Source organism: Salvelinus sp. IW2-2015, linkage group LG9 (assembly GCF_002910315.2).
Source record: "Salvelinus sp. IW2-2015 linkage group LG9, ASM291031v2, whole genome shotgun sequence".
Lineage (NCBI taxonomy): Eukaryota > Metazoa > Chordata > Actinopteri > Salmoniformes > Salmonidae > Salvelinus > Salvelinus sp. IW2-2015.
This window is the reverse complement of record NC_036849.1, coordinates 13,592,544-13,609,655: the sequence shown is the minus strand read 5'-3', so window position 1 is coordinate 13,609,655 and position 17,112 is coordinate 13,592,544. Positions and strand designations below refer to the sequence as shown.

At 45.1% G+C, this 17,112-nt stretch overlaps 1 protein-coding gene across 3 annotated transcripts in view; it reads right to left on the bottom strand.

Annotated features, from left to right (window-relative positions):
- The window catches only part of rock2a (rho-associated, coiled-coil containing protein kinase 2a), a 47,321-nt gene that overhangs the window by 12,105 nt on the left and 18,104 nt on the right, over nt 1-17,112 (bottom strand). For all 3 annotated transcript variants that reach the window (XM_023994291.2, XM_023994293.2, XM_023994294.2), the window contains exons 2-13: nt 12,114-12,195; nt 11,936-12,036; nt 11,663-11,800; nt 10,682-10,942; nt 10,325-10,469; nt 9,992-10,130; nt 8,095-8,186; nt 7,538-7,697; nt 7,274-7,337; nt 2,570-2,658; nt 2,383-2,431; nt 2,134-2,269 (exon numbers count right to left, since the gene is read on the bottom strand). In XM_023994291.2, coding sequence (XP_023850059.1) covers nt 2,134-2,269; nt 2,383-2,431; nt 2,570-2,658; nt 7,274-7,337; nt 7,538-7,697; nt 8,095-8,186; nt 9,992-10,130; nt 10,325-10,469; nt 10,682-10,942; nt 11,663-11,800; nt 11,936-12,036; nt 12,114-12,195 — 1,456 coding nt within the window. The remainder of the gene's footprint in view (nt 1-2,133; nt 2,270-2,382; nt 2,432-2,569; nt 2,659-7,273; nt 7,338-7,537; nt 7,698-8,094; nt 8,187-9,991; nt 10,131-10,324; nt 10,470-10,681; nt 10,943-11,662; nt 11,801-11,935; nt 12,037-12,113; nt 12,196-17,112) is intronic.

The following is a 17,112-nucleotide window of genomic DNA, read 5'->3' as shown; positions in this document are numbered from 1 at the left end:
GGGGGGGGGGGGTCAAATATAACAATATTCATTTCAAGAACTCCGTAAAGAGGAAGAAGGCTTAAACCAGGCCCTAGAGAAGCACATCCTCTTCTGGATATCTGGTCAGATGTTTATAAGTTCAGCAGGACTTGAGTTGTAGACTAATGTCAGTAAACAGTGTAGGGCAACACTACTTCCTTGTACTCACCTCTCCTCTTGTAACTCCTGAAGTGACTGCTGTATGTCCTTGTAGAGCTTGCTCTTCTCTTCGCATTCCTCCTTCAACTCCCGCACCTGGGTCTTATACAGCGTCTGGGCAACACAAAGAGATGAGCATCTTCAAAACACAAATTCACACTTCAAGTGTGCAAGAATGCATACAAAGGGTGCAAGTTATCTCAAGTTAGGATTACACTGTCAAAAACCAACCATTAAGTGTTATAGCTGCAGCAGACCTACCGAAAAATACTGCTCAGCCTCTAGCTGGTCCTGAAGTTCCTTCATTTGGCCATCTGAGTCCTGCCTTTCTCTGTGGTCACAAACACAAATGAATCCTTCGAGATTGTTTTATTGTTATGCCATTTTCTGTCTGCATTATTATTTGCAAAAAAAGTAAAACATTAAAAAAAGGGAGCGAAAAGAAAGTCAGAATGTTGACTGACTTGCGTAGCTCCTGGTTCTGTTTCTCCAGGCTGCGTTTGATTTCCAGCAGGTGGTTGGCCTCCTGTTTCAGCTGCTTCTCAGAGGTCTTCAGGGCATTTAGCTGCTGGTTCTGGGCCTTCAGGTCGTTCTGGGTAAGACTGCGCTTCTGGGTCTCCTGCTCGATCTTCAGGGTCAGGTTCTTCACCTCCTCGGTGAGCCTCTCCTTGTGCCTGCGAAGCTCGTCTAGTTTCTGCAGGGACTGCTTGTAGTCACAGTCCAGCATGCTGCTATGTTTCTCCAGCTCCAACATCCTGTTCTCCACACGCAGCTTGGAAGACCTCTCCTCCTGCAGCTTCTGCTCCATATCTGGGGGAAGAGAGCAAGAGAAGTGATTTATTTAATTAGATTTGACCCTGCTAACCAGAGTCTAGTTTCTTTACCGAAGACTGATTCCTGTCCTTTGTCATACCTGAGAACTCAGGAATGGTCTTACCCTTCATGGCCTCAGACTTGGCGCCTTCGATCGACTCAATCTTGCTCTTGTCCGCGAGCCGTGCCTTGGTGGCTTTGTGTGATGCCTCCTCCTGCTCCAGCCCCTGTTGCAACACCTTCAGCTTGTACGTCATGTCTATCTCCTTGTTGTTCTTCTCCTACAGGAGTGAATATGAAAGAGGGTTAAAAAAGTAATAAAAAGTATGGAAATGATAGATGAAGTGATATGAATCAGTGTGGATGTTTACCTTCTCCAGATCAGTGAGTTTCTCCTGTAGTTGTCTCTTCTCGGTCTCTGCCTTGGAAAGGGCCTGTCTCACCTGCCAAACCTCATCCTCCAGCCCCGAGATTCGCCCTACAGAGAGAAAAATGTCACCAAAGGCCAAATCATGCTCCGAGAGATGTACATGTGAATAGATGCACAGTCTCTCCCACACAAACAAAATCCCCACTCACCCTGCATGTCTGTGATGGTCTCAGAGCCCTGGCTGTGTTCTCTCCTCTCAGCCTCCAGTGCTGCCTGCAGCCCGATGAACTCCTTCTCCAGCGTGAGCTTGGAGCGCTCCAGCAGGCAGCACTTGTCCTGCAGCTCTCTGCCCCCGGCCTCCAGAGCTTGCAGCTGCTTGCCTGTTTCCGTCTGGGCCTTCCTCAGCCTTGTGGCCACCTCCTGCTCCGCACGCAACAGAGCATTGGCCTCGTCCAGCTGAAATATTATGGAGAACACGTCAGTTAGTTACACATTCACATAAACACTCAGTATACATACGTGGACATATGCACATTACCATATACAAACAGACAAGCACTTAAACACACACATAAAGCCATTTTATCCTAAAGCAGAAACACACACCTGTCTTTGTAAGTGAATGTTCCTCTCGTTGGATATGTGCGAGTTCTGATTTCTCTTCTTCATTTCATCCAGCTGGTCTCGTAGGCTGTTGACTGCAGACCACATCACAAGTTAGATATGAAAGTATACAGTGTGTGTGTGTGTTTTCAGCCAGCGATCCTCACCCTCGTTCTCCAGGCAGCGTTTCCGGTCGGCCTCGCTTTCGGCCTTGCGGTGGCTCTCCACAGTCTTGTGCTGCAGTAGAGCCTTCTCTCTCTCCAGCTGCCTCAGACTCGACTCCAGAGCCTTTCTGCTACTCGTCTGTCAATGCACCACCACAAAGGTCAGTGTTGGAAGTGCACAACTAATTATTTCTTGGTTGACATTTTTATCAGTTGTGTGCTATATTGCTACTGTAGCTCCAAAGTTCTCACCTCTTCATCAAGTTCTTTGGAGATTTTCTCTAGACGACTGGTGGAAGTTCTACAGGAAGAGAACATAGTGCATGTCACTATTCTCATCGCCCCATATCATAAAGAACATAACTAACTCACATAGCAAGTGAGTAATAGTAGTAGGTGTATTGTGTGTGTGTATGAGGCCAGGGCATGTTGTGTCTACCTGCACTTGTGCTCCAGCTCATCTTTGGTCTGCATCTCATTATTGAGCTGCTCTTCCAGCTGGTGCAGTTTCTTCTGTAGCTTGGCCGACTTGAGGAAGAGGGGAAGGGGGCGGCGCATCTGTTACAATATACTTCACCTGGATTCTGCTCTAAAACTAGAGCGTTTCATTTTACCACAATTTTACCTTTTTCCAAAGCCATAAACAAGTGAAATCAATTCAGAAGAGCTTTGATTAAAGAGAGAGAGAGAACACTTAACATCACAATATCCTGCAACAGATAAGAAATACATTTCATTTGCTCTGCAAAACAATTTCAGTCCGCACAGAAGTCAATGAGCTGACAGCTTTCACGGGATTAGCTTGTTGTTTAGCTACTGAAGCAAAGCCTCGTAAGTGTTTCAGTAGCGCTAAGAACTTGACAGATTATTATGCATAATTCTTGAGCCAAACAAAGGAATTATATTATTATGACCTGTTATGACATTGTTATTATAGTGTTGCGTTAGATTCATATGCACAAAATATAATTACATAACTTAGGTTACTTCTGTAACTCCGGTTCTCTGATATTATGAGTGAAATATCTCACGTGGGGGATTTGCTAGGATCACCTACTCTCGGAAGAACCTATGTAAAGCGTCTTTTGGAGACAGACCGGTAGAGGGGCGAATGAGGTGAGCCCCTCACCTTCCTTAAAAGGAGCCACTCTCCCAATTAATGAGATATGTCCCAAGAACAGTGTCCAATAGGTCAACTATTCTGTAGGAGAGGCAGTGTTTCCTATGGAAAAATATGTAGCAGAGGGGGACCCCGCACCACCAAAACAAGGGAGGAGAGGGACCACCCATTCAACCCTGTTTTGGGGGTCCGGGGACCCACCCTGGAGAATTTCCATGTATAAAGGAAAGAAGATACATTCTGGTGATTTTTTAAAAGGACATTAAACTTCAAAATGAATGAATATACAATTACGCTGACACCATCTAAAACAGAATTTCCACCTCCAGAAATGAGCCTAATAACATACTGGTAAAATTATTAACATAATGGACCATGAATATAGCTTATGCATAGTTCATATGATCAGGTATGCTATTAGCAATAAGAATTATCACCTGTAGCCCAGCTGATGTAGCATAGTGGTTATAAATAAATAGGCTGAAGCATGGGGTTGCCTATCTGCATTTACCCTATAGGGCTAATCATTACAGATCCCAAATGTGATCTTTTAACTAGTTAGAATCATATTAATAAATGTTGTGTCCCCAAATAATTCTATAAACACAGTGAATATAATGTAGGCCTACCTGTTAGGGTAACTTGGGATAAACTGCCACCCGGGGTAACCCACCCTCTCCCCCAACACTTTCCCTGGTTGCCATTAATGTTGCTAAAATAAAAATGTAATCTGTCTCATCACAATTTTTTTGAATCACTCCGAAAAAAATATTATTGAGGTAGGGTGGTGTTTTCCCCCAAGTTACCCTAAAATTGACCTGTGTTACATGTATCCCCACTCTCCCCTATGCACTCACATGCTTAACCAAGCTGCTGCTGAAAAAATAATAATCTGGATTTAAAATTGTGCAGTTGATGCATATTTAGGAGTTGAGAAACTAATAGGATTGGAAAGACGATTGCAAGGATTGTTGTGCTGCTTGTCAAAATGCAAGTTTCCCTCCCTATGGCACTTGTAACTTGAATGCGCCTCGAGAGGAATATTTCTCACACATAGAACACACAACAACAACTCGACTTGGTAAATAGATTCTACACCCAATTTTTCCAATGTTGTGTCAGCTCTTCTACACCAAACGGCGTGGTCACCGTCTTTTGGGATAGGGTGTCCCAGGGCCCTCATAGGGTTGTTGCTTCTACCAGACTGCAGCAAGTCAGTCTAAATAGATGCGGAAAGAGGGCTCTCTCTGGAGCAGCCAGCGCCATGACGTAAGACGTCAGGCAATATAGCCGTAGGAAGAAGGAAACAACTGCAGTGCAGTATTCCTAATCCTGGTCAGTAGGACAGCTACATAACTGGTATGTCTTGGCCCTGCTCCATGGAGAGGGTTGTTAAGAGCAAAGATATCTCTTCAGCTGTTCACTCCCGTAGGATGGAGAGGCAAAGCAAGCAGTGGCCCGGCTGCATGAACCAATCGCAGTAAAAAACTGGACGAAGAAAAGCCGAAGCTTTGTGGACTCGGGAGTACTAGATAGCAGTCTGGGGCTCTGATGCCTGGTGAGGGCGCCCCATCCCACTATTTTTACTGATCTCTAGCTCAATGGAGAGTGTTCTCCATAACAGAGCCAAGTCGCCTTTGCAATGTAGAGGGGAGAAAAACGCCCCTCAGAATCCTATAAAGGGCTGAGGGGGTTTCACAGTGAGGCCTGGAAAATGCCTCACACAATATGTAAAAAGGGCCACAGTGGATGTCGAAAGACAGAATGCCGTCCTGCTTCGTATGTCGGTGAGACCGGAGGGAGGGCTCACATGCTGACTTTACTGCCCCTGGCTGAAAATCCGAGAAGGGTTGTCGCAACGCAGCCCTGCCTTCCCACTGCTGCAAAACTTGGAGGGAAAAGAGCAGAAAACGTTAAACCCGAAAAAGGAGGGTAGGGCAGAGAGCCATAGGTCTTGCACACTATCCTTCTAAGCCGCCCTAGGTTGTCCAGCCCTTCTTATCTCCCTCAGGAAGGTTAGAGAGGTAAATCTTTGTTGCGGCTGCAGCGTAAGACTGCTTCCCTACAGGTTTGGCCTGGTTCAGGGGCCTAGCCGGAGTCTTGGCAGACTGCTGCGTCACCAGGGACCTCAGTCCCCCAAGGACAGCTTATTACCCCTTCCCAGCAGTGAGGCTGGGGCGATATACAGGAACCAACGGCTGCCACGTGCTTCGCATTTATTCTTGTGCATGTCACACTTCTGCCGCATGGTGGCAACAGTTAGCCCGAACAACTCCTTGAGTGTCACTGGGGCATCCAGTAGGTCTTTAGTAACACGGCGCGAGGGGCTGAGATGGTCAGCCAGTGACGGCTCCACTGCGGGAGGGTTGCCAAACTCGGATTCTTCTATATGTCCAGGCTCGGGGTACCCCTAGCAAGAATTTAGCTAGTTAGGGGTTTATCCCACTAGTTCTTAGCTTCCCTGAGGCAAACTGATCATGCGTGGAGCAGTTATTTTAAATCAACGCTGTATGAGACAGGAGTCCCTTAACGGACGCTGAGCTCCCACAGGAGACGGCCACTCAATGCCGAGTCTGGCCGAGGGTTGTTTGCAGAGATGAAGGAGCCCAAACTCCAAAGGAGGAGGGGCAGTTACACTGCTCTCAGGGCCTGAGAGGGCAGGAAAACGGGGTCAGCCCCCATCTCCTGAGTTATCTTGAGGATATCCGTGAGATTAATTCCATCGTCATCCCCTAACTCGCCTTCCCCTGACACTACATCGTCAGACAGTGAAGGGAGGGAGTTGAGGCTATCTGTCGCTATTGGCTTGGAGGAGAGAGGGGCTACCGATATAGAAGCACATTTAAAGCCTCTTCTTCAGACCTGCCCTTGTCAGCAGTTTGCAGTGCTCACAGGACTCAGGGTCGTCGAGCCTCTCATGGGGATGTTCCTTATTGATGCACAGAGGTTTGGAACCTTTCCCCACAATCATGGAACCACAAGCACAAGAACGTGGGGGTTCGAGTGCTGAGCTAGGCTCTTCCTGGGATGGGATAATAGTGGCCATTGTTTTTTTGGGCCCCTGTTCAACAGAGCCATAGTGGATGAGAAGATCCTTCCCACCATGGTCCAGGCTATAGCCCTCAATGCCAGCAGGGCTCTAAAATCCCTCACCCCCCTCTACCAGACATTGTATTCTGCCATAAAGGAACAAGGCTTGCTAGGGGTACAGCAAGATGCCGGTTGTAAGAGCAACGTGTATATGGTGTAGCCAAGATAGTTAGAAGCTTTGTGGCTAGCCAAAAATATCTTGTGTAAATGGTGTAATAAGCTAGTTACCTGTTAGCCGCAAGGCTTCTAACTAGCAATAATGAGCAAAGTTGAACGCTATAGCCACGAGGCTAGTGTGGCATTAGCTAGAAGTAACCGGTGCTAGCTCAGTGCTAGTTGAAGGAAACCGTGCGGGGGCAAAGTTAGTCTTCTGCGACTGAAGGAGCCGTGAGGCTGAGACGGACGGTCTAGTTAACACAATGGGTGAACGTAGCTTAAACTAGATGAGAAAAGGGAGCTAGCAATGCTACCGTGTTGCAGGTACGGCGAGCTTCCCAAGTTAGCCTTGCAGAGTGGGCTAACAGAGTTTCAATAGCTAGCCGGGAAGCAAGCTACTAACAGAGACAGAAGTAGAAAAGTCATTTCTACACAAAACGAAAACCTCTCGAGACCTACACTAGGCAGCGATATCCTTCACGGTTCACTTCTGAGCAGGCAAGCAGGAAAACAGGCATCCAGTCGATCTGAGCACTAGAGAGTAATGTTAATTCTCTTCTTGAGGAAGAGAAGCGAGAATAACCAGAGGTCGGGAGAGTGGCTCCTTTTAAGGAAGGTGAGGGGCTCACCTCATTCACCACTCTACCTGTGTCTCCAACAGATGCTTTTGATAGGTTCTTCTGAGAGTAGGTGATCCTTGCAAATCCGCCACATGTGATATCAAAACAAATAATTGAAAGAGAACTATAGGTATATGACAGGCAAGTAGGTACCCACCTCTCCTTTTAAGGCTGTTGAGTTCACGGTCACAACTGTAGAGTTATTCACACCGCTTAGTAACCTGGAGGAAACACATTGGTATTTGATGAAGAACTAACAGCTCACACACATACACACATTAATACACACTTTCAGAGTTTTTAACATAATCAAAGCTTGTGTGAAACTTAGACATCCACTATACATGAGTTACTAAGTAAAAAAATACTGTCCATGATGAGGAAGGACTGTGATAGTAAGACATGAAGTCTGAAGACTTACTGGTCTTCCTTGAAGTATGTGAAGCCGACGAAAGGAAGCTGGTTTCCCACAAAAGCCTTAGGAGTAGGGAAGGTCTCCACGTCACCCTTGTCATCTTCTATCTCATCAAAGTTGCTAGTGTCAATGTCACTGCTCAACTCTGGAACCACAGGAGCCGCCGCTAAACAGTGGGAGGGAGAGTGGGAGGAGAGGTGGGAGGGAGAGTGGGAGGGAGAGGTGGGAGGGAGAGTTGGAGGGAGAGTGGGAGGGAGGTGGGAGGAGAGTGGGAGGGAAAGTGGGAGGAGAGGTGGAGAGAGAGTGGGAAGGGAGAGTGGGAGGAGAGTGGAGGAGAGGAGGGGGGAGGAGAGGTGGGAGGAGAATGGGAAGAGAGGGTGGGAGGAGGTTGGCGAGAGGAGAGGTGGGAGGAGAGGTGGGAGGGAGAGAAAGAAGGAAATATTGATGTTATTTATGTAATTTCTAGGTAACCATATGTAATATGTTTTCTATTGTACCAGGATGATCTTATATGATCAAATAAATAAATAAAATGTACTTGGCTGTATGGCAGAGACACCTACTGTTTCTGATGCTGTCGAAGTTCCATTGGTCATTCTTGAAAAAGGGGTGTCGTTTGATCTCCTCCACCCCGTTGCGGCCCAGTCGCACCTCCCTAAAAACCAAATAAAGGGCCATAGACTTACAGTTGAAGTCGGAAGTTTACATACACCTTAGCCAAATACATTGAAACTCAGTTTTTCACAATTCCTGACATTTAAACCTAGTAAACATTCCCTGTCTTAGTTCAGTTAGGATCACCACTTTATTTTAAGAATGTGAAATGTCAGAATAATAGTAGAGAGAATTATTTATTTCAGTTTTTATTTCTTTCATCACATTCCCAATGGGTCAGAAGTTTACATACACTCAATTAGTATTTGGTAGCATTACCTTTCAATTGTTTAACTTGGATCAAACGTTTCGGGTAGCATTCCACAAGCTTCCCACAATAAGTTGGGTGAATTTTGGCCCATTCCTCCTGACAGAGCTGGTGTAACTGAGTCAGGTTTGTAGGCCTCCTTGCTCGCATACGCTTTTTCAGTTCTACCCACAGATTTTCTATAGGATTGAGGTCAGGGCTCTGTGATGGCCACTCCAATACCTTGACTTTGTTGGCCTTGAGCCATTTTGCCACAACTTTGGAAGAATGCTTGGTGTCATTGTCCATTTGGAAGACCCATTTCTGACCAAGCTTTAACTTCCTGACTGATGTCTTGAGATGTTTCTTCAATATATCCACATAATTTTCTTTCCTTATGATGCCATCTATTTTGTGAAGTGCACCAGTCCCTCCTGCAGCAAAGCACCCCCACAACATGATGCTGCCACCCCTGTGCTTCACAATTGGGATGGTGTTCTTCGGGTTGCAAGCGTTCCCCTTTTTCCTCCAAACAAAACGATGGTCATTATGACCAAACAGTTCTATTTTTGTGTCATCAGAGCAGAGGACATTTCTCCAAAAAGTATGATCTTTGTCCCCATGTGCAGATGCAAACCACAGTCTGGCTTTTGCATGGCGGTTTTGGAGCAGTGGCTTCTTCCTTGCTGAGCGGCCTTTCAGGTTATGTCGATATAGGACTCGTTTTACTGTGGATGTAGATACTTTTGTAACTGTTTCCTCCAGCATCTTCACAAGGTCCTTTGCTGTTGTTCTGGGATTGATTTGCACTTTTCGCACCAAAGTACGTTCATCTCTAGGAGACAGAAAGCGTCTCCTTCCTGAGCGGTATGACGGCTGCGTGGTTCCATGTTGTTTATACTTGAGTACTATTGTTTGTACAGATGAACGTAGGTACCTTCAGGCGTTTGGAAATTGCTCCCAGGGATGAACCAGACCCGTGGAGGTCTACAATTTGTTTTCTGAGGCCTTGGCAGATTTCTTTTGATTTTCCTATGATGTCAAGCAAAGAGGCACTGAGTTTGAAGGTAGGCCTTGAAATACATCCACAGTTACACCTCCAATTGACTCAAATGATGTCAATTAGCCTATCAGAAGCTTCTAAAGTCAAGACATAATTTTCTGGAATTTTCCAAGCTGTTTAAAAGCACAGTCAACTTAGTGTATGTAAACTTCTGACCCACTGGAATTGTGATACAGTGAAATAATCTGTCTGTAAACAATTGTTGGAAAAATGACTTGTGTCATGCACAAAGTAGATGTCCTAACGAACTTGCCAAAACTATAGATTGTTAACAAGAAATGTGTGGAGTGGTTGAAAAACGAGTTTTAATGACTCCAACCTAAGTGTATGTAAACTTCCGACTTCAACTGTATGTTAGCGGTCAGGGAGAAAGCTGGGATAGTTCCGTCTGAAAATAGTCTGGATATCGGTCAGACTACTACAAAAATTACTTTGCAAACTGTAACTTGAAGTTTAAATCTGTAACTGTGGTTAATATTCTTAACATCATTGTTACCTGTCTGTCAGGAAGGCACAGATGAGGTTTTTGGCGTCTTTGGAGATCTCTACATCATCTGGAAAGTTGAGGGAATTCTTGTGATCCATGATCTTGCTGTATGTTCCAACAAGGGAGTCGGCATAGAATGGTGTGTCACCTAATGGGAACATAGCACAGAAATAAGTACACTATGTTTACTTATAAGCAATTTGCTTACAAGTTCTCCAATATCTTTTTATAGGCAGACTTGATATATCTTCAGTTAGTGTAAACTAAGATTCTGAGTCATTATTTTTAGACAAACAAAGACCAGGAACATAAACACCAAGGAGTTAGACAACCCCAACTCACCGACTAGCATCTCGAAGATGAAGACCCCTACAGACCACCAGTCACACTCCCGTCCGTAGTAACCATCTCCACCCTGCGACTTTAGAACCTCAGGAGAGATGTAGTCTGGAGTGCCAACCGCTGTGTCACAGTGCACCATCCCAGTCTGTAACCAGTCAATCCTTCAGTTAGACACATTTTCTCAAGCAAACCAAGTATGAATCATCAAGTATATACAGTTAAGTTTTAATGAGCGCTTATCAAATAAGTGTTAAGTTAAAGCACAGCTAGACACAAGCTATTCCGCTGGAAGTATTGTGAGTAATGCTCTCTTTAGCACACTGCACAGCTGGAACAAGTGGAAAATGTGGTCCTCACAGAGTCCATCTTCATGCAGGTTCCGAAGTCGGCCAGTTTGAGGTGTCCGTGGCGGTCCAGGAGCATGTTGTCAGGCTTGACGTCGCGGTGGATGAAACCCAGGGAGTGGATGGCATCCAGTGCCATGACCACCTCGGCCGTGTAGAACCGGGCCCACTTCTCAGGCATATCGTAGGTACTGGTGAGGTTCACCAGGTCCCCTCCAGGCATGTACTCCATCACCATGTAAAGGTAACGGTCGTCTTGGAAGGCACAGCACAACTAGACACAGACCGGAAAGCAAAGACAATTCAAGTTACAGGGTTATCTTCCATCACACTATTTTGGTTTGATATTGTTTGTGCAGATCGTTTTAAAATCTGTTTTTGTCCTGTCTTGTTATACAATATATTATACACTCAGTGGCCAGTTTATTAAGTACACCAACTCGTTCACGAAAATGGTTTGCTCCTACAGACAGTGAGTTACGTGGCCGTGGCTTGCTATATAAGTTGGCAGACAGGCAACAAGACATTAAGTTACTGTTCGATTTAACCTTAGAATGGGCAAAACGAGTGACTTAAGCGACTGAGCGTGGCCAGGTGCGCCGGTTCCAGTATCTCAGAAACAGCTGGCCTCCTGGGCATTTCACACACAACAATATCTAGGGTTTACCGAGAATGGTGCGACAAACAAAAAACATCATGTCAGCGGCAGTCCTGTGGGTGAAAACAGCTAGTTGATGAGAGGTCTCAGAACAACAGTGGTGTGCAGAACGGCATCTCGGAACGCACAACTCATCGGTCCTTGTCACGGATGGGCTATTGCACCGGGTTCCACTCCTATCAGCTAAAAACAAGAAGAAGCGGTTCCAGTGGGAACGCAATCACCAACACTGGACAATTGAGGAGTGGAAAAACATTGCCTGGTCCGACGAATCCCGGTTGAGTATATAGGTGTGTGTGTGTGTGTGTGTGTGTGTGTGTGTGTGTCAGGTCTTACTTGTACAACCCAGGGACTGTTGGCGAAGGCCATAATATCCCTCTCCTCCCAGAAAAAGGCTGAGTCTGAGCGTTTTATCATCTCAAACTTGCTCAGCAGCTTCATGGCGTACACTTTCTGAGAGGCTTTGTGTCGAACCTGGGGGAAACAAAGGAATTAAAGAGACAGAAAGAGAGATGGAAAAAGACACAAAGGGAGAGTCAGAACTAAGTGTTGTACGCAATACGCAGATGCTTCACATCTTGATGAAATACAAAAATAAATACATCTCACCAGCTGAACCTCCCCAAACGCCCCTCTGCCGATCACCTTCACCCTGTCAAAGTCCTCAGACTTCATCTGAAAGTCCCGTAGGTGCCCCATCACCTTCTCATCTGCATGGAGAAGAGAGGAGTCAGCCATCCACACACACATTCACACATTTATCTTTGCTATTACCAAACATACTTACATCTGTTTAAAAAGGTTTCTACATTTTTGTTTTTCCGTAGGGCAGGGTAGTCTAGATCTAGAACGAAGGCATTGATAGAATCCTGAAATAGAGAAAGAAGAAAACTCATTAATTGGAAAAGATAAACCAACATAACATGCAATCAAGCAAAGTGAATGTGGGAGCGTTATTTTTGGGGTGTAACTAAACTTTTTACCCAAAACAATGAGGACATTTAAGTGCCACAAAAATTGGGTATAACATGTGTTCATTTCAATTAATTTAATTCAGGAATTGGGCATAAAATGTGATCTAATAAAAATTCCATAACATTGAAGTGGAATTGACATAACTCATAACAAGCATAAAACACAGAGGGCAGTGGATTTGACAGTGGTCATTCTCTGACACCAACAGATATTTGTATGAAGATGTGTCAAGAATAACATTACAACAATTATAACATTCATCTTCATATGTGCCAAGAAAAACATTACAACAGACCTTCCTAGAACCTTTCAGATCCTACATTTGAAGTCGGAAGTTTACATACACCTTAGCCAAATACATTTAAACTCAGTTTCTCACAATTCCTGACATTTAATCCTAGTAAAAATTCCCTGTCTTTGGTCAGTTAGGATCACCACTTTATTTTAAGAATGTGAAATGTCAGAATTATAGTAGAGAATGATTTAATTCAGCTTTTATTTCTTTCATCACATTCCCAGTGGGTCAGTAGTTTACATACACTGAATTAGTATTTGGTAGCATTGCCTTTAAATTGTTTAACTTGGGTCAAACGTTTCGGGTAGCCTTCCACAAGCTTTGTGATGGCCACTCCAATACCTTGACTTTGTTGTTCATGAGCCATTTTGCCACAACTTTGGAAGAATGCTTGGTGTCATTGTCCATTTGGAAGACCCATTTCCGACCAAGCTTTAACTTCCTGACGGATGTCTTGAGATGTTGCTTCAATATATCCACATCATTTTCCATCCTCATGATTCCATCGATTTTATGAAGTGCACCAGTCCCTCCTGCAGCAAAGCACCCCCACAACATGATGCTGCCACCCCTGTGCTTCACGGTTGGGATGGTGTTCTTCAGCTTGCAAGCGTTCCCCTTTTACCTCTAAACATAATGATGGTCATTATGGCCAAACAGTTCTATTTTTGTTTCATCAGACCAGAGGACATTTCTCCAAAAAGTACGATCTTTGTCCCCATGCGCAGTTGCAAACCGCAGTCTGGCTTTTAATGGCGGTTTTGGAGCAGTGGCTTCTTCCTTGCTGAGCGACCTTTCAGGTTATGTCGATATAAGACTCGTTTTACTGTGGATATAGATACTTTTGTAACTGTTTCCTCCAGCATCTTCACAAGGTCCTTTGCTGTTGTTCTGAGATTGATTTGCACTTTTCGCACCAAAGTACGTTCATCTCTAGGAGACAGAAAGCATCTCCTTCCTGAGCGGTATGACGGCTGCGTGATCCCATGTTGTTTATACTTGCGTACTATTGTTTGTACAGATGAACGTGGTACCTTCAGGCGTTTGGAAATTGCTCCCATGGATGAACCAGACTTGTGGAGGTCTACAATTTGTTTTCTGAGGTCTTGGTTGATTTCTTTTGATTTTCCCATGATGTCAAGCAAAGAGGCACTGAGTTTGAAGGTAGGCCTTGAAATACATCCACAGGTACACATTTACATTTACATTTAAGTCATTTAGCAGACGCTCTTCTCCAGAGCGACTTACAAATTGGAAAGTTCATACATATTCATCCTGGTCCCCCCGTGGGAATTGAACCCACAACCCTGGCGTTGCAAGCGCCATGCTCTACCAACTGAGCCACACGGGATCCTCGTGTTGACTCAAATTATGTCAATTAGCCTATCAGAAGCTTCTAAAGCCATGACATAATTTTCTTGAATTTCCCAAGCTGTTTAAAAGCACAGTCAACTTAGTGTATGTAAACTTCTGATCCACTGGAATTACATACAGTAAATTATATGTGAAATAATCTGTTTGTAAACAATTGTTGGAAAAATTACTTGTGTCATGCACAAAGTAGATATCTTAACCAACTTGCCAAAACTATAGATTGTTAACAAGAAATTTGTGGAGTGGTTGAAAATCGAGTTTTAATGACTCCAACCTAAGTGTATGTAAACTTCCGAATTCAACTGTACGCGTGTCTCTTTCTCACCCCCCAGTTCGTCCGTCTCTCTACTCTGCAGAAGTCAGTGTACACTATACAGCTTGATGCCAGCTGTTTCATCATCTCCACTCCACTTCCCAATAAAGGACGTACCTCACACAGAACTACTATTTGAGGAGAAGAAGCACACAGACACACGCTCACTCTGACACAAACAGACACACGCTGACGCTCACATTGACACGGCTCATCTCCCCTTAGAGCTCAGCAATACAGGAAATGATCCACCCCGCCCAGCACTCAGAAGATAATTTCACTGTGTCATGAAGCCGGTACCTCAGTGTGCAAGTCATTTCCTCTGTAGAGAGAGACAACTCCACGCAGCCCGCCTATCCCTACTCAATAGGCAGTGAGTAAAAAAGTGAAGCTACACTTTATAACTAGTGGACTGTAGAAATTGTGAACTATTTACCTGTTATTTAATTAGAAATATCACTGTAAAATGGCTGATTGGTCATAACCAAAATTAAGTGAGTGTGGTATCTTTGGGTTCACTGGAAAAAAGCATGTGTAATGTGCAATTACAAAAAGCACCTGAATTTGTGTTGATGCCTGTGAAGTAGTCTACAGTTACCAGGAAGACCTGCTACTTCACAAATGTCAACATAAGATTAGATTATTACCACATATTTTCCTATGAAATATCTTGCTATAAATACCCTTTGCAACATGACTGTAAAATAAAGTCTTGTCCTTCCTGGGGGAAAAAGCGCCTAAATCCCAGAGCATCTTGTCAGGTACAGAGCAGAACCCTGACTGCTCACACATGTCAATCATGCATTACTGTACAGCCATTGGACAAGAGCCATCCATGGCCATCCATGGCAAAAACAACAAGATATACTTTGAGTCTGAACGTCCATTCCATGCGTGTTTGTGGGCAACACCCGGGGAGATTAAGAACCCTTCTTTCAAACTTCCATCAAAACAAATCTTATTTGTCACGTGCACCGAATAAAACAGGTGTAAACCTTTACATGAAATGCTTATGTTCGAGAAACAGAGTTAAGAAAATATTTACTGTGGGGCCTCCCGAGTGGCGCAGTGGTCTAAGGCACTGCATCGCAGTGCTAGCTGTGTCTCTAGAGATCCTGGTTCAAGTCCAGGCTCTGTTGCAGCTGGCCACGGCCCGGGAGAGCCATGGGGTGGCGCACAATTGGCCCAGCGTCGTCCGGGTTAGGCGAGGGTTTGGCCGGCAGGGATGTTCTTGTCCCATCTCGCACTAGCGACTCCTGTTGTGGGCCGGGCGCAATACATGCTGACACGGTCACCAGGTGTACGGTGTTTCCTCCGACACATTGGTGCGGCTGGTTAAGCGGGCATTGTGTCAAGAAGCAGTGCAACTTGGTTCGCCTCTCCCGAGTCCGTACAGGAGTTGCAGCGATAGGACAAAACTGTAACTACCAATTGGGGAGAAAAAGCCCTTGAAAATATTTTCTAAAGTAAATATAAAAAGTAACACAGCAGAATTACATAACAATAACAAGGCTATATACAGGGGTCCCGGTACCGAGTAAATGTGTGGGTGTTGAGGTAATTTGTACATGTAAGTAGAGGTAAAGTGACAATACATAACTGATAAACAGAGCCGTGAGCCATGACCAGCCTTTCAAAGCACTTCATGGCTACCGACGTGAGTGCTACGGGGCGGTAGTCATTTAGGCAGCTTACCTTTGTATTCTTGGGCACAGGGACTACGGTGGTCTGCTTGAAATATGTGGGTATTACAGACTCGTTCAGGGAGAGGTTGAAAATGTCAGTGAAGACACTTGTCAGTTAGTCCGTGCATGCTCCGAGTACACACCCTGGTAATCCGTCTGGCCTCGCAGCCTGTGAATGTTGACCTGTTTAAAGGTCTTACTCACATCGGCTATGGAGAGCGTGATCACACAGTCATCTGGAACAGCTGGTGCTCTCATGCATGCTTCAGTGTTGCTTGCCTTGAAGCGAGCATAAAAGACATTTAGCTCGTCTGGGCTGGGTTTCCTTTGTAGTCCATAATAGTTTACAAGCCCTGCCACATCCGACAAACGTCAGAGACGGTGTAGTAGGATTCAATCTTAGTCCTGTATTGATGCTTTGCCTGTTTGATGGTTCGTCTGAGGGCATAGCGGGATTTCTTGTAAGCGTCCGGATTAGTGTCCCGTTCCTTGAAAGCGCCAGCTCTAGCCTTTAGCTTGGTGCAGATGTTGCCTGTACTCCATGGCTTCTGGTTGGGATATGTACGTACAGTTACTGTGGGGACTACGTTCTCAATGCACTTATTGATGAAGCCGGTGACTGAGGTGGTATACTCCTCAATGCCATTGGATGAATCACGGAACATATTCCAGTCTGTACTAGCAAACAGTTCTGTAGCGTATCATCCGCGTCATCGAGTAACTGGTACTTCTTGCTTTAGTAAAAATCTTCGTCCAGTTCCGATGTCCAGAAGCTCTTTTCGGTCATAAGAGACGGTAGTAGTCACTTTATGTACATAATAAGTTACAAACAATGCGAAAAAACTAACAAAACAGCACAGTTGGTTAGGAGCCCGTAAAATGGCAGCCAACCCGTCCGGTGCCATAACAACTTTTTTCCATGTGTGCCTGTATGTGTGTGTGTCCAGTGGGCCAGTGTGTACCTATATGTGTGTGTCTGTGTGTCCAGTGGGCCAGTGTGTACCTGTCTGTCTGTGTATGTGTGTCCAGTGGGCCAGTGTGTGCGTGTTGGTGTGTATCCAGTGGGCCAGTGTGTGCCTGTTGTTGTCCAGTGGGCAGTGTGTACCTGTCTGTCTGTGTGTGTGTGTGTCCAGTGGGCCAGTGT